The following is a 20,328-nucleotide window of genomic DNA, read 5'->3' as shown; positions in this document are numbered from 1 at the left end:
GTGGATGGTAGGGGTGCAGGTGGCGAAGCTCCTTCGACGTTGCTCCACTGAATATGCGGTCTTTAGTCCAGAAATTTTCACATTAACCCAAGCTACACTGATTGAGGTTCCAAAATGTCAGGCTTGATTTATTAATGAGATCCTGCTTCTCTTGGCCTTAGGCACTTTAACACAGTATGATGCGTGACAGTTCCCGGGTATGGGTCCTCCCCCTGTTGACTGTGAGCTTTCACTCATTGGGATGTCCACCATAACTAGGGTCACACTGGGGCAGGCAAGGCTCATAAAATCCAGCCTGAGGCCAACGCAGAATTCTGTCCTGCGAGCCTTGCACCACCTCCCCCTCCCCCTGCAATTCTGAGGCTGGCCAAATAGTAAAATTCTGGCCTTAAAATCCAATTGGAGGATGAGGTTCAACAGGCCATGGTGGAGGGCAACCTGATTGGGGTTATACTTTGACAGGGTCGGGGGGAGAATAGGTGGAGGAGGGGGAAAATGGGAAGAGGCTCTTATGTTCCTGGGGTTTAAATTAAGAAGGAACTCCCCCCCCTCACCTCCACCCTCACCCACTCCTTTCCCACCACCGTCCCACATCAGGGGACCCGCTAACCTATGAGGCTAGCTGCTTGACCTGGGCTTCTCTCAGTACAGGTTAAAGGCTAGTGGTGTTGGGTTAATGCCTTTAAGTGGGCATTAATTACCCAAATTAACGGTATGGTCCACTTGTGAATAGGGTGCCCACTGCTACCCTTGCTGCTGGTACAATTGTGGTGGGGGTCAGAACAGGTGGGCAGGCTACCCAGTGGATTTGATACGCTCCTCCCCCACTCCCCCACCTCCCCACCCCGAGCCTTCAAACCCACCAAGGAGAATCCAACCCATGGTTTCAAGTGAACTTCTTATTAAAAAGAATGTTTTAACAATGGAGATTGAGTAAAATAATATGCCCAGGGATTACTAGGAAGGTGATTTTAACCTAACCTTTTCAACAGGAAACAAACAAATATTGGATTAGGGTGATGGGTTTTCACCCTCTCCCAAGCTGGTTTTGTGGATGTTCGGGGGGGTTGGTACAACAGTCACCCAGAAGTTAGAATTGCTTTTAGTTCTTCTAAGTTTTCATGGGAAACTACTACTATAAAACAGTCAGAAGCATCCTAATTTTCTGGTTTATATTGTATTTTTGGATGGTTCCCATTGCAGGGCAATTGTCTAGTGAACTTCCCGAGCAATTGCAATGCAATACTCAGCTGGGACTCCAGACAGTGATGGAGGTAAAGGTGGGGCGGGTGATGGGGGTGAGGGGTGCATCTTTGGGGTACCCCCTGAGTTACAACACACTGGAGCCAAAAGGTCCATCTGAGAGGGCAAATTGGCACCTCAAATAATCCACGAGACTGACAACCAAACCATACATGTTTACATTTCTGGAGAAGTTGAGCTCTGAACTCACAACTTTATGAGTCAGACAAGATTGACTAAGCCATAATTGAAAGCTTACAGAGGTACTAGGGTGAGTAAGACTCACAAGGACGACACCAGAACAGAAAGGATTTACTCTACAGGAAAGTCAAAACATACTGGGGGCCTTTTCTCTAGAAAAGACAAACAGAACATTGACTGATAGAAACTCTAACATTTTGCTGAGTTAGACATTGAGAAACTGTTTCCACTTGTGAAGAGGATTAAAACATGGAAGCATGTTCATAAAATAGTCATTAATAAATCCAATTCTGAAGAAGCTTCTTCATCCAGAGAGTGGTTGGAATATGGACCTCAGTATCACGGGAGTGGCTGAAGTGAACAAGGGGAAACTGGATAAACACATGAGGAAGAGGAGAGTATATGGATTCACTAAGAGGTATATAAGGAGATGAGTGTGAAGCATAAATGCTAGCATTGAGTAGGTGGGCCGAACGATCTATATAAGATCCTACATAATAATTTGTAATCAAATCCCTCAGAGAGAATCCTCCCACCCCCAGCCCCAACCCCCTCCCTTCATGTCGTGATCAACCTCATAGCTAGCTCTGAGCCATCAGCACAAGCCACATATTGATGGCAAAAATTGCGTTAGGAACTTCAGTGCAACAAGAAAATGTGATTGTAAAAATGATCATGCTTCACGCTCATAAATGGATTCTCAGGTGGTTGGCTTATCACTCTGATGGAGCAGTTCTCCTCCCTGGTATTAGTAATAATCACACTGCATTTTTCTATTAATCTTAGACATGTCATTCTGCAATTACAATACTGCTATAGTCCACACTTTCCCAAATTAAATTTCTGTCTCTTTTTAAATAGCCACAATGCCGCAAAGCAGTCATACAGAAGGAAAGAACATGAATTCCTATAGCAGGGGCAGTGGTTAGCGCTGCTGCCCCACATTGCCAGGGACCCGGGTTTAATTCTGGCCTCAGGTCATTGTCTGTGAGGAGTCTGCACATTCTCCCTGTGCCTGCGTGGGTTTCCTCTGGGTGCTCTGGTTTCCTCCCACTGTCTAAAGATGTGCTAGCGAGGTTGATTGGCCATACTAGATTGCCCCTTTGTGTCAGGGAGGTTACAGTGTGAGGCCTGGGTGGGATTGTTGTCGGTGCATGCTCAATGGGCTGAATGGCCTCCTTCTGCACCGTAGAGATTCTATGATTTTTGACCACAGGACATACTAAATTATTTCATAAGCTACTGTCACGATATAGGAAATGTGGTAGTCAATTACTGCCTCACAAACTCAAATCGCACTATGATAAATAACCAGATCATTTTTTAATTCACTTAGGGATATGGACATCGCTGGTTGTGGGCCAGCTTTTATTGCCCATCTCTAACTGCCCTCCATTTCAGAAGGCATCTGAGAGTCAACCACATTTCTCTGGATCCAGGGTTACATGTAGGCCAGACCGGGGAAGGATGGCAGATTTCCTTCCCTAAAGGACATTAGTGAACGAGATGGATTTTCACAACAATCAACAATGGTTTCACGGTCATCAGTAGACTTTTAATTCCAGATTTTTTATTGAATTCAAATTTCATCATCTGCTGTGGTGGGTCCAATGACATTACTACGGTTGTTGTTTGAGGGATTGCTATTGGGTCCAGGAAAACTTCTCTACTTTTTTCCAAAAAGTGCAGTGACTGTTCAAAGGCAGACAGAGTCATGGACCATTGAGCCCAAGTCTTTGCCAGCTTTCTGTAGAGCAATTCAATCGTTCTCCCATTCTGCCCCGGGTTAGCTTATTTTACTTTTGAAATTTTTGACCATTTCCTTTTCCTCCACCTTTATCAGCAGTGAGTTCCAAGCTCCCATTGGCAGCTGTGACTTCAGCCGTCTAGGCTGATTTCTGGAATTCTCTTTCAGAATCACAGAATTGTTACGGTGCAGAAAGAGGCCATTTGGCCCATTGTGTCTTGTACTGGCTTTCCAAATCAGCATCATGACTTAGTGCTTTTCCCCGCACCCTTGTGCATTATTTCCATTCAAACAATCATTTAGTGTCCCCTTGAATGCCTTGTTTGAACTTGTCTCCACCACACTGCCAGACCAATGTTTTCCAGGCCCAAACCTCACATCATGTTTGCTTCTTTTGCAAATCATTTTAAATCTGTGCCCCTTTTACAAGCAGGAACAGTTCTCTGTATCTAATCCATACAGCTCCCTCATGATTTTGAACATGAATCATTTTCTACTGACTTCCCCACCACTGAAGTTAAATTGAAGAGTTTGTAATTCCTGTGCTTATCTTTACAACCTATTTTGAACAAAAGTGTAACATTTGCAATTCTCCAGTGTTCTGGCACTTCCCCTGAGTCTGGAGAAAACTGGAACCAGCGCCCCTGCTATTTCCACTCTCATTTCCTGCAATGTCCTTGGATGATTCTCACCCGTACCTAGTATCTTGTCAACTTTCAGGACCAACAGTTTATTCAACACTTTCTTCTTATCAATTCTAAACCCTTCTGACAGAATTTCCTCTGCCATCACCATTTTATGGGTGATATCTACCTCCCTGATAAATATGGAAGCAGATACCTCAGCAATGCCCCCTGTCTTCATGTGTAAATTCCCTTTTAGATCCCTAATTTACCCTTCTCCTTTTACCACCCTTTTACTATTTATATGCCTATGGAAGACACTGTCATTCCCCTTTATGTTGGCTGCCAGTCTTTTCTCGCAAGTGGTCCTCACTTCTCTAATGTGCTTTTTCACCTCCTCTCTGAACTTCAGCTTGGTTCTTGATTGTATTTGGTGCCAGTCATAAGAACACTTTTTCTTCTTTATCTTAATGTCTATCTCCTTGTTCATGTGGTTGACTGTCAATTGCCCTCAAGGGCAATTAGAAATGGGCAATAAATGCTGGCCAGCCAGTGATGCCCATGCCCTATAAATGAATAAAAAAAAATCTACCCATTGTCTTGGGGTCAATCTTAATCTCTCAACATAAGCAAAATAAATGGCCATTTATCTCATTGCTTGTGGGATCTTCCTGTGCATGATTTGACTGCTACAATTGTCCACATAAAAAAGAGTAACCCCACTAAACTGTGCGGTACTCTTGGATATACTGAGGATATGAAAAGTACAATGTAACTACAATTCTTTATTTCTTAACATCCTTCGTGACCTCACTGGTTTCAGAGCAGTGGACACCAAGAGAATGTTACCTGGGCAAACTCTGAGCTGTGGCTAATAACCAGCAAAGGGAAAGACCTGTGTATGAAACAATATGACTTCAAGGTACAGAGAGGCACAGAGAACTGTGACAAAGAAAAGCTATGGGGAAAGCTGGGCCGTGGTATTGTTCAGGATCCATACTGCATTATGAGAATGACAGTGTAGAGGAATTAATTTTGGATTGATGCAAGGCTATGTAGGGACAGGAGAAGCTTTAAAAAGCCATCACAGGCACAGTGGGCTGAATGGCCTCCACATAACCAGCAACTGTATATGGTCCTGTGGAATTAGGATAGTTATCTCATAAAATTGACAGGCGAAGTGCAGAAACATTCCAGGAGGTGCAATATAATACCACTCCAAATCTGTCAAGCAATTTCCAGCAAAACGAATTCAGCAAATCCACATGGCAGCTGTCTCTGTTTAATATACTACTGATCAGCATGGAAATATTCTCTCAACCTTTAACATAAAGCTCCTGAACTAGAAAGAGTTGAGTTCAGGGAGATGGGAAGAGGCCCAGAGAGGTTTATCTGAGATATGGGGAGTTTAAATTGGCATGTTAAGGAAGCTCATTTTTGTCTAACTTTCAGAAAAAAGTTAGAAGCTAGATTTGAAAATATTTTCTTGTGACGCGGGTGACAATGACAATGTTACTGATATTTCTATGAGTTACTGAGTTTCTATGTTCTATGTTCTATGTTCTATGTTCTATGTTCTATTTGTTATTCTAAATTACCCTCAGAAGGAGATGGTGGGACTTCCCCTGGAACTGCAGCTCTACTTTCAGATTCAACAAAGTTGAATCTCAATGTTCACATTGGTCTGTTTCTGTGTGGTGTCAAACTTGGTGGTGGTCCTGTATTTTCCTGTGTTCCTATTTCTTAGAGGTAAAGGTCATGAGTTTGGAAGGTGTTGTTGAAGAAGGTTTGGAAAGTTGCTGTAGTTCATCCTCCAGAGGGTTCACACTATTGCCATGGGCTCTCTAAAAGGGTGAGTGAACTTTGAGTATCAGTGAAGTTCCAGGAGCGCTGGGGTGCGGCATGGGGGTAAGGTGGTGGGGAGGGGGGAGACTGTCAGGCAGACAGCCCAATGGTACTCCCCACCATTTTACTGATGCTTCATTTCCAATCCCACCACCCAGTGGAGCTGAAAGAAATTCAGCCCATAGTTTCATAGAATGAAACAGTACAAAGATTCAGAAGGAATATTTGCAATGGTGGAGTGAGTCCAGAACTAGAGGTCATGGTTTGAGGATAAGAATAAACCTTTCAGGACTAAGAAGAGGAGAAATTTCTTCATCAGTGGATGTGTGGAATTTGCTGCCTCATAATGTAGTTGAGGCCAAAACCTTGTCTGACTTCAAGAAGAAATTAATTATAACACTTGGGGCTAAAGGGATCAAGGGATATGGTGGGAAGGGGGGGATCAAGATATTGAATTTGATAATCAGCCATGATCAAAATGAATGGCAGAGCAGGCTCGAAGGACCTAGAACCATAGAAAATTACAGCTCAGAAACAGGCCTTTTGGCCCTTCTTGTCTGTACTGAACCATTTTTTGCCTAGTCCCACTGACCTGCACTTGGACCATATCCCTCCACACCCCTCTCATCCGTGAACCCGTCCAAGTTTTTCTTAAAAGTAAAAAGTGACCCCACATTTCCCACTTTATCCGGCAGCTCATTCCACACTCCCACCATTCCCTGCGTGAAGAAGTCCCCCCTAATATTCCCTTTAAACTTTTCTCCTTTCACCCTTAACCCATGCCCTCTGGTTTTTTTTCCCCCTAGCCTCAGTGGAAAAAGCCTGCTTTCATTCTCTCTATCTATACCCATCAAAATCTTATACACCTCTATCAAATCTCCCCTCATTCTTCTACGCTCCAGGGAATAAAGTCCTAACTTATTCAATCTCTCTCTGTAACTCAGCTTCTCAAGTCCCCACAACATCCTTGTGAACCTTCTCTGTGCTCTTTCAACCTTATTTACATCCTTCCTGTAACTAGGTGACCAAAACTGTACACAATACTCTAAATTCAGCCTCACCAATGCCTTATATAACCTTACCATAACACTCCAACTTTTATACTCCATACTCCGATTTATAAAATTGCTTCTGCTTCTAGTTTCTATGCTTTTATGCTTCTAAAATAACTCCATTCAGCGCATCCTGCCTATGCAAGCATTTCAAACTAACAATTTGATGAGGCTCACTTGCCTCTCCTACATCTGCAGTCCTGCAGCTTTTCCTCCTTGAAGTATTTGTCCAATTCCCTTTTGGAAAGTTACAAGTGAAAGTGCTTTCACCGCCATTCAGGCAGTCATCCCAAATCAAAACTCACATCATAAAATATTCCCCTCATTTTCCCCAAGTACCTCAAATCTGTGTTCTCTGGATACCAACCCTGCTGCCCACAAAAACCATTTCTCCTTATTCAGTCCATCCAATCCTGGAAAATGTTGAACTGAAGCAAATGGTGAGGAAGAGGTTCGGTGGGATTACGATGTATAACAGGGAGATGTTGCTGGGTATGATTGTCTTGTTCTGAGGTCCTGTAGATCATGGCACAGAAGGCGTCACAGCTTCTTTCTCACAATGCAATGCTTATTTCATTATTGCTATCTGACATGGGGCAAGGTGCCAGATGGCAGTTGGACATAAAACTATGATTAAAATTAATCGCTGCCAACTGTCACTAACTCTTCTCTGAGGCTCAACTAGCTGAATGAAAGTGTCCCTAAAAATGACCTTTCGGGGTTTTGTTCATGAGGAGAAGCAAAAATAAACCACTCCAGAGATCCCTCAAGGTTAGACAAAGTGGCAGAAACAAGGAAATAGGAGTCAGGTGACAAGTTAAGATAAGGCTGCAAACAAGAATTATATGGGGAAGAGAAGGAAAGGGAAGGTGAGGAGTTTCCCAGCCTGAGTTCCTAGGAAAAAAATTTATTTTATTTATTTATTAGTGTCACAAGTCATTAACATTGCCGTGAAGTTCCTGTAAAAATCTCCTAGTCGCCAAACTCCAGCACCTGTTCGATACACTGACGGACAATTTAACATGGCCAATGCACCCTAACCTGCACATCTCTCGGACTGTGGGAGGAAACCAGAGCACCCAGGGGAAACCCACGCAGACACGGGGAGAACATGCAGACTCCACATGGACAGTGACCCAAGCCAGGAATCGAATCCAGGTCCCTGACGCTGTGAGGCAGCAGTGCTAACCACTGTGCCACCGTGCTATGAGTTAGGAGAAGTCAACAGTGCAGTTTTCAAGAATGTAATGAATTTGCAGCGCGTGACATTCAAAAGTTCAGGGGGCCACGGACTATTCCCCACATCAATCAAATAGAGAGAGACAGGCAGAAAGGCAAAGGGAAAACAGAGGGTTGGAGGTTAGAGGTCAGAGAAAGGCCTCTCAAGGGAGAGAATTGTGAGTGTGCGCAAGCGTTACCATGGCAATATTGAATCAGCAGACAGGAATTAAGATGGACGTTCACACAGAGAGATGCCATCTGTTAAAAGAGGAGGATGAATAGAGATTGATGGACGTAAAGTTGAGAATGATTCAGTGTGATTGCAATCTTTTAACTCTTAGACTGCCAGCAGCTTCAATGATTGCTGCATCAGGCCATTTCTTTTTTTTGTTATTAAGATTTCAGGTGCTGCTGTACACAAACTCATAAATTATAGGGAGGTAAAGATCAAAAGCCCAGTCGAGACTGCACTACACACTCATGCTGGCTGGAGCAACGTGACCAGTCCCTTCCCTCAACGTCACCCTCCCCTCCATCCTCCGCACCCCCTCCCCGACCCTGCGCCCACATATCCCTGAAGCCTCGACCTCCCTCCTCTAGGGCTGAGGGCTAGTAAGAAAAACAAACACTCTGATGCTCAAGATGCTGCTTAGAGGCTGGGGTAAGGTTATTGCTATAAAATTAATGTTCCATCTCCCAAGTGTACATGCCAGATATTCTGACATCCGGCAGCAAAATTTCTGTGTAGTCCGATAGGATTGTTGTCTATTCCTGGTGGTCTGGGCCAATATTTATGACCCAAGCATTGCTTAAGAAAGGCACACATGATCTGGTTGATTAGCACTTTGCTGCACATGGGATCTTGCTGCCATCTTTCTGACTTTACACTTCAAAATATCATTTGCTATATCATCAGATTGTGAAGGCGCTACAGGAATGCACATTCTTTTATTCTCCTCTGTGATGTTTTGCAATGTGTTTTATAGATAAATCAGTCAGCGATTTACATAGTCTCTCAGTCACCATCTCAGAACATCGCAAAACGCAACACGGTCAATGTATTCCTTCACACGTGTAATCAGTGTTGCAAACACAGTAGCTAATGTTTGCTCAGTAAGATTTAATAAACAGTAAAGGAGACGAGTGTTTGGCTAATCTGCTGTTTGAATTTCAGCAGGATACCTCAACTAGTGCTGTGAGATATTTTACCACAGCTATGTGGAGACTTAGAATCCCTTCAGTACAGAAGGAAGCCATTCAGTCCATCGAGCCTGCACAGACTCAGACCCAAGCTTACCCCGTAATCCCACTTATTTACCCCATTAATCCCCCTAGCCTACATATCTTTGGACACTAAGTGGAAATTTAGCATGGCCAATCTACCTAACCTGCACATCTTGGGACTGTGGGAGGAAAGTGACACAGTTTGTGTGGAGTTTGCAAACTCCACACAAACAATGGCTCAAGGCTGAAATTGAACCAGGATCCCTCGCGCTGTGAGGCAGCAGTGCTAACCACCATGCCACCTTGCTGCCAATTTCAGATTTAACATCTGATCGGACAATGAAACACTCCCTCTGTACTGCCCTTTGAGGATCTAGATTGAAGGAGCTAATTGAAGAATAGAAAACATTAAAGAAATCAAGAAAAGATGTGTGTCGGAGTCAATCTCACATCTGAGGTCGCACGTTTTGGGGAAATATTTCTCACGAAAATTGAACGGCACACTCAAGAGAACTGACAACCTTGGAAGTCTCCTGAACTGTGGGAGGATAATGATGGATGTCAAGAGGACACAGTCAGGTTAGTGGAACGGGCAGACATGTGGCAGATTAAATTTACTGCTTTGAAGAATGAAGTGATATATTTTGATAGGAAGAATGAGGACAGGCAATATAAATTAAAGGATGTAATTCCAAAAAGAAAACAGGAGCAGAGGGAGATAGGATCGATGAGCACAGGTCACTGAAGGTGTCAGAGAGATTTAGAAAGCAGTTAATATAGGATCCTCAATTATAAATACAAACATTAGCAAGGAAGTTATAATGAAACTTTATAAAACACTGCTTTGGAGTATTGATCTGAATTCTGAGTGCAACACTTTGGAAAGGATATGAAGGGATAAAAGAAGATGGAGAAAAGATTCACAAAAATGGCTCCAATGATATGAGGCTTCAGTTACCTGGTCAGATTGGAGAAACAGGGACTTTCTTCTGAAGGAATTTGAGAGGCGATTAGATTGAAGTATTCAAAACCATAAGTGTTCTGAACAGAGCAGATAGGGAGAGACTCTTCTCACTGGTGAAAACTTCAAGGACCAGAAGACACTGATTTAAGGTGATTGGCCAAAGAACCAAAGGTTGACACGGGGAAAACCCTGCTCACGTGGTGAGCGGTTAGAATATGGATTGCATTACCCAAGAGTGTGGTGGAGGCAGATAGAATCATGGCTTTCGAAAGGGAATTAGATAAGCAATTGTAAATAAATAAATTGGGGGGCTTTTGGGAAAAGGCTGGGGAGGGGAACTAGCAAAACTGCTGTTACAGAGAGATGGCATGGAAACAGTGGGCTAAATGGTTTCCTTTAATAATTCTAAAATTAAACTGGAGATGAATCATACACTTGTTATCAACAATAATTAATAAACTACCAGCATTGTCATCATCATCGCGTGTTCAGATCAAGGTGGAAGGAGTGGTGAAATTTAAACCCAAGACATAGTGGCTGACAGGTCAGCGTGCTACAAACTGAGCCAAGCTGCCACCTGGAGGGTTTAAACAAGGGCCGAGAATCTCAGGCTCATTCCACAACACGTCTGACATTGAGAGCATGGTGAGAATGTGGAAATCACTACCACAGGGAACGATTTAGGTGAATGGCATTGATGCTGTAGGAGCTGGTCCCTTTAAGGGGTGGTTACTGGGTGGGTCACATGATCCAATCACCCAATGGGAAATGAGAGCGGGGATCTTGGTGCAGAGCGTGGGTCTTCAAAACCAGTGTAGATCCTGTAGTTGAAAGTGTTAACATCGTGAGAATACTCTATAAATATACCTATATATCTGTTGTAAATACACCGCTATACTTTATTACATATCAACTGGTGGTCACCAATCCTTCCAATTTCTATTGATGTATTTGAGGGAGAAATGAACAGCAGGATATGCCGTTGGGGTGAGAATGGCAGTGTATGTTATAACACAAGGAAGTTTGTGTTACAATATACACTGGCATGTATGTACAACCTGTTCCTCTGCTCCTAAATCACAGAAATTAATGTAAATTGGACTCACAGTGAGGCACATCTTAGTGTTAGGATAAAGTGGATGAACAAGTTACCAATCGTTCCTGCTCCCCACCTCTTTCTCTCTTATCCAGCATATTCCTCTTCTCCCAGCTTCACCACTTCTCAGGAATGAGGTGGTGCATTTTGATAGATTGAACTAGGGCAGGACTTACTCAGTTAATGTTGGGGCATTGGGGAGAGTTACAGAACAAAGAAATCTAGGGGGTACTTGTCCATAGCTCCTTGAAAGTGGAGTCACTGGTGGACAGAGTGGTGAAGAAGGCATTCAGCATGCTTGGTTTCATCAGTCAGAACATTGAATATAGGAGTTTGGACATCTTGTTAAAGTTGTACAAGACATTGGTAAGGCCACACTTGGAGTACTGTGTGCAATTCTGGTCACCCTATTACAGAAAGGATGTTATTAAACTAGGAAGAGCACAAAAAAGATTTACTAGGATGCTACTGGTACTTGATGGATTGAGTTATAAGGAGAGGCTGGATAGACTGGGACTTTTTTCTCTGGATCGTAGGAGGCTGAAGGGTGATCTTATAGAGGTCTATAAAATAATGAGGGGCACAGATTAGCTAGATAGTTAATGCCTTTTCCCAACAGTAGGGGAGTCTAAAACTAGAGGGCATCGGTTTCAGGTGAGAGGGGAGAGATACAAAAGTGTCCAGAAGGGCAATTTTTTCATATAGAGGGTGGTGAGTGTCTGGAACAAGCTGCCAGAGGTAGTAGTAGAGGCAGGTACAATTTTGTCTTTTAAAAAGTATTTAGATAGTTACATGGGTATGATGGGTATAGAGGGATATGGACCAAATGTGGGCAATTGGGATTAGCTGAGGGATTTTTGTAAAAAAATAAGGGCAGCATGGACAAGTTGGGCCAAAGGACATGTTTCCATGTTGTAAACCTCTATGACTCAATGACTCTGTAACACACCAGAATTACAGTTTCAACAATGCCTTTCAGTTAATTGCACCTCATTCCAATCTACATTAATCATCTGGAAACCTAAACTGTGTGAGAAGAAAGTAGCACAGTTCAACCTGATCCTAACCCTCAATTTACTGGAGGAGCTAGCTAATATCACTACAAAATGATCCAGTGCCAAAGGAGACCATTCAGCCCATCGTTGCAGTGACGGGTCTTTGAAAGAGCTTTTCAACCAGTCCCACAGCCTCCGATAGTGCTGATGTTTATCCTTTTGTTTGTACACCCATTTCACTTTGAAGATTACCACTGAATCTACTTCCACCACTCTTCAAGCCCTGTATTTGAGATCATAACAACTCGCTGTGTTAAAAAAAAACTTTCCACATCATGCTTTTGGTTCCTTTGCCTGTTATTTACTTTTGTTGTGGAAATGTGTGTACTGATGTGTAAAGTATGCTCACTTCTGTATGTAATTATCATAGAATCCCTACAGTGCAGATGGAGGTCATTCAACCTCTGATCCCGCCCAGGCCCTTTTCCATAACCCCCTGTATTTATCCCAGCTAACCCTCCTAACCTACACATCTTGGGGCACTCAGGGGCAATTTAACATGGCCAATCCACCCATCTTTGGACTGTGGGAGTTAACCTAAACAGCCAAAGGAAACCCATGAAGACAATGATGAGGTAAATGGAGAGAAAGAATTGTGCTGGTTGATTTTACCTTTCATAGAATCCCTTCAGTGCAGAAGGAGGCCATCTGGCCCATCAAGCCCTCACCGATAACAAATCCAGTCAGGCCCCATCCCTGTAACTCCATATATTTACCCTGTTGATACCCCTGACATTAATGGACAAGTTATCACGGCCAATCCACCTAATCTGCACACCTTTGGAGTGTGGGAGGAAACCGGAGCACCCGGAGGAAATCCACGTCGACAAGGGGAGAATGTACAAATTCCACACAGACAGTGACTCAAGGCCGGAATCGAACCCAGGTCCCTGGCTCTGTGAGGCAACAGCGCTAACCACTGTGCCACCATGCCGGCCTTCCTTTCCCTTTCCTGCTTACACAAGGCTGAGGACCACACTCGGCCCAAACAGAATCTGGAAGTTTGGACATTTCTGACTTGTGTGAGTCAAGAAACTTTATGCTTTCAACATAGGGAGCCACGGGGCTGCATATTCCCTGGGTGGGAGGTGGGGGCTTCTGAGGGGTGCCACAACAGAAGCAAAGCAGCGGGGAATGAACTCACTCCACAGCAGCCAATCCCACAGATATAATTACCTGTGGACAGGTTAAATTGCCTGCCAGTGGTTTAAGTAGGGGTTGCAGGGAGGCAGGGGTTTTAGTGAACAGGCAGGTGGGAAGAAAGGGGGCTTTGCTACCTTGGGGGGAAGGGCACCCCCACCCTGAAGATAGAATCCCCCCTCCAACTTCCTTACTATCCTTCGAAAGCAGTTCACAAAATACAACCTGTTCACTCCTGCCTCACTACCCAACTTGTTATGGCACGGCCAATGTATGAGTGGGGTCAATTGTCTTGTTAGCATATAAGAACATAAGAAATAGGAGCAGGAGTAGGCCATCTAGCCCTTCGAGCCTGTCCCCCCCATTCAATAAGATCATGGCTGATCTGAAGTGGATCAGTTCCACTTTCCCGCTTTCTCCCCATAACCCTTAATTCCCTTGTCTATCAGAAACCTATCTACCCGCGTCTTAAATATATTTAGCGAGGCAGCCTCCACCACTTCAACGGGCAGAGAATTCCAGTGATTCACCACCCTTTGAGTGAAGAAGTTCCTCCTCAACTCTGATCTAAACTGTCTCCCCCCCCTCCTTATCTTGAGGCTGTGCCCTGTAGTCCTGCTGTCCATTCTAAGCAGTTATTTATATATTCAGTTAATTCTTGATTATTTATTGAAGTATAGTAGGTGGGCTGCTGAATTTGGCACCCACGTCACCTATTGTGTTATGGGGGTGAGCTCCTGATGGGTGGGAAGGTGATAGCGTCAGCACCTTTCCTATTTTACTTTCCCCCAGCTGAAATCCTGCCTGACAGGGACATGTAAAATCCAGCCCACTGTTTCTCGAGGTATCAGAGCACAATGTTACATATCAAAGAAAATCAAGAGCCACAGCACAGCCCTTTTAGTGTATGGAACAGATGAGTGGTATCAATAATTCAGGTTTCTGACTGGATATGTTACAAACACATTAATTAGACAGGGTGAGCATTGACGGATTGGTATTGTGTAATAGTGTGGATCAGATTAAAACCAAGCATTCGGTGTCTATGAGATTCCATTCAATGCATGTAACTTTTCTTTTGGAGACAAATGGTTCTCTCTGTCAAATTAAACCATAGGATTGCCACAGAGCAGAAAAAGGCCATTCGATTTATCAACTCTGGGCCAGTTCTCCAAAAGAGCACCCCACTCAGGCCCTTCCCTCTGCCATATCCCCGTAACCCCACACATTTACCATGGCTAATCCCCCTAACCTGCACATCTTAGGACACTAAAGGGCAATTTAGCATGGCCAATTGACATAACCTGCACATCCTTAGAGTGTGGTAAGAAACCAGGGCACCCAGAGGAAACCCTCACAGATAGAGAACAAGCAAAAGCCACACAGACAGTCATCCAAGATTGGAATTAAATCTCTGTCCCTGATACTGTGAGGCGGCAGTTTCACTCTGCTGCCCCACTTGAAAAAATAAGGGTAGGCTATGGGGGGCAGGGAGGGGGAGTGAAAATTGAGTCACCTTTTCTCACAGCAAGGGGTCCATTTCCACAGTCAGGATTCCAGAATTGGTGGGGGTGATTTGGAGAGGTGGGAGTTGGGGAAGAAATTGGAGGAATTGGCAGTTGGATGAGCTGCATCAGGAAAGGCATCTCCACCAGATGAAGTAATCAAAAAGAATTTAAATAAAACTGGGCTATTTAATCCTAACATAAAATAGTAATCCAATCAGGAAGCATTTTTCATTTCAGGAAAGAGCACATTGATGCCTATGGACTGCCAACAGGAGCTGAACAATTGAGTTCCAGTTTTATTTTGTCTTTTCTCTGGATCCTTTTGCTTTCTTCTTTTTCAAAAGCTAACTCTCTTTTCAGAGTAACACTTTGTATTAATGTAGCGTCTTCAATGTGGTAAAACATTCAGAATTCCTCTACTGTGTTATTAACAAATGTAATTTAACACCAAGCCACACAGAAGCTACAGATGAACAAAAGCTTTTCAAAGAGACTGGTTTTAGGGATTGTCATAAAGGAGGAGAGAGAGAGAGAGAGAGAAGTAGCGAAATGGAGAGGTATAGGAGGGAAATCCAGACTCTAAGGCTTAGGCAGCTGAAGGCACGATAGAGAAGTGATGAATATAGGGGTTGCACAAGAGGCAAGAATTAGAGGAGTGCAGAGTTGTAGATTACTAAACGGAGATTACTAAAATAGGGAATGGTAAGGTCACAGAGAATTTAAGTAGGGGAATAAAATTTTAAAACTGAGATGTTGCTTGACCAGATGCCAATGTGAGCGCAGGAGTAATGGGTGAACAGGTCTTGTTATGATATATACAATTTGAGTAGCCAAGTTTCAGATCTGATGAAGTTTGCTCAGTAGTCAAGATTAGAAGCTGACATCAGTAGGATCAGTGGGTGGTTTTGGGGGGAGTAGATGAATTATTCTGGGATTATTCCCATTCCACCACTGTAACTCCAAAAGGAAACTCATTCCTGTGCATCAAATTGAACTCTTTTATAGTTTACAGGATCAACTGTCCATGTTCATTTAAGGGCAACACAGCAGAGTAAGGGTCACATGGTCTGTGCTACTCACCTGATGAAGGGGCAGTGCTCTGAAAGCTAGTGGTGGTTGTTACCAAATAAACCTGTTGGACTTTAACCTGGTGTTGTGAGACTTCTTACTGTGTTTACCCCAGTCCAACGCCGGCATCTCCACATCATGACTGCTCTCAAGTGGACAAACACCACCAATAAAGTTCACTCCCAGACAGCTGTGACCCATCATGCACGACAGAAACAAGCCCAACATCTCTGTTAAAATCACCTCTGAAATTGTGATAATGAAACTGGGTGAGGAAGGTCAAATCTTCAACAAGATCAGATATATGTACAGTCTCGATGAAGAAAGTCTGAGCCATTGCTTTCCCGGTCTCAGTGAACCAAATCCCAGGCAGAATAAACTTCTCTTGTATTCTCTTGGATTTATCAAGTTGACGTGTGATTTGATCAAGGTGCTTTACATGATTTAAGGGATTCAAACGAATAAATAGAACAAAATTACTAGCTTTGGTGAAGCATCCATCAACATCACATTAAAATTAAGGCCAGGGAACTTGGGGTGGAAATGGGAGCAGTTCTTATCACAGAAGGTAACGGAAATTTGGAACTCTCTCCACCAAAGTTCTGTTAAATTAAAAATTTCAACTCAGAGATTGAAAGACTTTGTTCACAAAGGTTATTAAGGGATATGGAATTAAGACAGGCAAATGGAGCTGAAAGTACAACTCAGCCATGATCTATTTGAACAGTGGAATAAGGTAGGGAGGCTGAGTGACCTCCTCCTGCTCGTATAAACTGTCTCCAGCTGAGTACAGAGCAGGAATGGAACCAGTGATCTCCGTGGTCTCCCTGACCATGCCAGACAGTGAATCCACCACTTGACTTTGGGGAAGGCCACCTGAATACTTAGTCATTCACTCGCTTACCTGACAAGATGGAGGCCACGGCTGCGATGATAAAAGATACAATCACACCGGGTCCTGCCATCTCCTTGGCCACCAGTCCTGAAACCACGTACATGCCAGTTCCCACACAACTGCCAACTCCAAGAGACACCAGATCGACAGTGGTGAGTACCTGGGCCAGTTTCGAGTGACCCGATCCTTGCTGGTTGGAGTCTTCGAGCATAGATTCCACGGGTTTGGTGCGCAGGACCCGCGAGTGCAATGCCATCCAAGTAGCGCCCCAGTGAACCCGCCGAGGGTCCAGGTAGGAGAGGAATCCACTCATGGCAGCGATGGGTGTGGGGTGTAGTTCTGTTGACGTGAAGGGTCTTATTGGGACTCAAAGTTCTTCAGTGGATAATCCAAATGGCAACAAGAGGGAACCCAGCCATTCACAGGAAGATCATTGAAGCCATTAAGAACATTATACTGATGTCCCAGTGAGTGGTGTCCCCGAGAAACAAGTTGTATCTGGAAAAGAACATAATAAAGATAGAATTCATAGAAACTCTACAGTACAGAAAGAGGCCATTCAGCCCATCGAGTCTGCATGAACCACAATCCCACCCAGGCCCTCCCCCCATATCCCTACATACTTTACCCACTAATACCTCTAACCTACGCCGGTCAGGACACTAAGGGGCAATTTCGCGTGGCCAATCCACCTAATGTACACATCTTGGGACTGTTGGAGGAAAGCAAAACACCCAGAGGAAACCCACGCAGACACAAGGAGAATGTGCAAACCCCACACAGACAGTGACCCAAGCTGGGAATCGAACCCAGGTCACTGGAACTGTGAAGCAGCAGTGCTAACCACTGTGCCACTGTGCTGCCCATTCTTCAGAAGGTGTTTAGCAACAGCAATGATTAGAAATATTAAAGGGAGCTTTCTTATCCAATAACTCACATTAATGTAAGGTTGGTGTGGTATCAGAATCACATGGGTCGATGGTATTTTCTATCACTTTGCTGACAATCGAAAGGAGAAAGGTGGAGCAAAGGTTATCTGGTTTAGATTTGTCTTGCTTTTTGTGGGCAGCATATACCTGGGCAATTTTCTACATTGCAGTTTTTACATGTGAATGTTGTAGTTGTACATCAACAGCTTGACTAGGGTTGGGGCTAGTACAGGAGCACCAGGCTTTATTACACTTGCTGGAATATGATCAGGGCCTTGCAGTATCCAGTGTCTTCAGCCATTTCTTGTTATAATGTGTAGTGAATCAAACTGGCTAAAGACTGGCATCCATGGTTTTATTAATTGAATTTAAATTCTACCAGCTGCTGTGTTGGGATTTGAACCTGTATCCCCAGGCATTAGCCTGGGCAACTATATTGCTAGTCCAGTGGCATTAGCACCTGCCATCATTAAAGAATTCTGTACATAAATCTATACCTCCTTTAAAATTGTTCCTTTTATATTACCTCCATTCTTTGTTCCTCTTAAGGGGATGCCTAATTGGTCTCTGGGCTAAAAAAAGATAAAAGTTATCCTGGAGTCCTGATATTGATCACTAGCAAATATCTTATTGATATGTTTGGGGCAGCACGGTGGCACAGTGGTTAGCAGTGCCAACTTACAGTGCCAGGTTCAGTTCCAGCCAAGGGTAACTGTCTGTGTGGAGTTTGCATGTTCTCCGTGTGGGTTTCCTCCTGGTGCTCCGGTTTAATCCCACAGTCCAAAGATGTGCGGGTTAGATTGATTGGCCATGCTAAAATTGCCCCTTAGTGTCAGGTGAATTAGCAGAGTGTAACTAGAGGAGAGATTTTACTCTCCCACCTGCTGCTGGGATCATCCAGTCGCATGAAACCTTCAGTTGACCTGCCACTCCCCACCACCCCCTCACCCAGGTCCTGCCATGGTGGGGTTTAAACCCTCTCTACATTAAGGTGGTCAACTTTGGTTGGACTGTAGTTCAGAAAGTTTCACAATTACTTTTCTTATCTAAGCTTCAACAAATCAATCCTCTCAGAAACTGATCTGCAATCGTAGTCAAAATTGTCAAACATTAAGAATGCAATGTATTTCAGGAATCAGCACCAGTGTTATTCAAGTTCCAAACACTGTTCGGAGAGGAAGAGAGAATGCAGGAAATAACAAATGTGTGTTCACTCCTTTTTGTCATTCATTTGTGGGACATGTGCACCGCTGGCTGGCCAGCATTGATTGCCTATCTCTAATTACCCTTGTTCAGAGTCAACCACATTACTGTAGCTCTGTGGTCACATGTAGGCCAGGCCAGGTAAGGATGGCAGATTTCCTTTCCTAAACAAAATTGGTGAAGCGAATGGGTTTTTCCATCAACAATGGTTTCCTGGTCATCAATTGATTCTTAATTCCAGATATTTTATATTGAATTCAAATTCCACCATGTGCCGTGGCAGGATCCGAATCCGGGTCCCCAGAACACTAGCTGAGTTTCTGGATTAATAGTCGAGTGATAATACCACTAGGCTATTTCTTCCCTTGTCATTACAAGAAAGCAGGTATCCACTTAAAACATATTAAAATGAATCAAAGTACCAGAGGAATATTAATCAAAATCCACAGAACCAACAGATCTCTCGAAGATAAGCTGAGCAGGGAAACACAGGACAACTCATGGACTTTGACCTATATAATGGAACTCTGACATGGAAACAGTCGGATCAGCAACGAGCTGTGATGTCAGCAATCCTCTCATCTAGAGAGGGTGTAACACGACACAGGCTAAAATCGAGTCATGCTATCATTTCAAACCTCGCTCTCAGATTACATTAACAGTTCTGAGCTCGATAATGATTAAAAACATACATGCATAATGCAATGCCCCTTCATAGATGGAAGGAGAAGGCATTGGAAAAGAACCAAAGTGGACAAGCCACCACAACGAGGCATTGGCACAGGGATGAAATGATTGGACTAACATGAAGGGTAAAAAAAGATTGTTTGATCATTGGGCTGGAGACATTCTTGGTCAATCAAGATATGAAAGCAGGATTTGGGTGGCAACGCAGCTCATGATTCATGGTCAGAAGAATTAATGCAAGTCAGGAAGTCCACTCAGCCCATTTAAGAACATAAGAACATAAGAAATAGGAGCAGGAGTTGGCCATCTAGCCCTTCGAGCCTGCCCCGCCATTCAATAAGATCATGGCTGATCTGAAGTGGATCAGTTCCACTTTCCCGCTTTCTCCCCATAACCCTCAATTCCCTTGTCTGTCAAAAACCTATCTATCCGTGACTTAAATATATTTAGCAAGGTAGCCTCCATCACTTCAACGGGCAGAGAATTCCAGACATTCACCACCCTTTGAGTGAAGAAGTTCCTCCTCAACTCTGATCTAAACTGCTCCCCCCCCCACCCCCCCGCTTATCTTGAGGCTGTGCCCTCTAGTCCTGCTATCCTTTTAAGCAGGAAGAATCTCCCTACCTCT

The 20,328-nt window shown here is 43.8% G+C and overlaps 1 protein-coding gene across 1 annotated transcript in view; it reads right to left on the bottom strand.

Annotated features, from left to right (window-relative positions):
• Positions 1-20,328, bottom strand: part of slc7a14a (solute carrier family 7 member 14a) — a 75,417-nt gene that overhangs the window by 36,818 nt on the left and 18,271 nt on the right. The window contains exon 2 of the mRNA XM_080186554.1: positions 16,891-17,379. Coding sequence (XP_080042680.1) covers positions 16,891-17,194 — 304 coding nt within the window. The 5' untranslated portion in view covers positions 17,195-17,379. The remainder of the gene's footprint in view (positions 1-16,890; positions 17,380-20,328) is intronic.

This window comes from Carcharhinus amblyrhynchos, chromosome 3, assembly GCF_965287045.1.
Source record: "Carcharhinus amblyrhynchos chromosome 3, sCarAmb.v2.hapA, whole genome shotgun sequence".
Classification (NCBI taxonomy): Eukaryota; Metazoa; Chordata; class Chondrichthyes; order Carcharhiniformes; family Carcharhinidae; genus Carcharhinus; species Carcharhinus amblyrhynchos.
The sequence above is the reverse complement of the archived record's forward strand: the minus strand, read 5'-3'. Positions and strand labels throughout refer to the sequence as shown.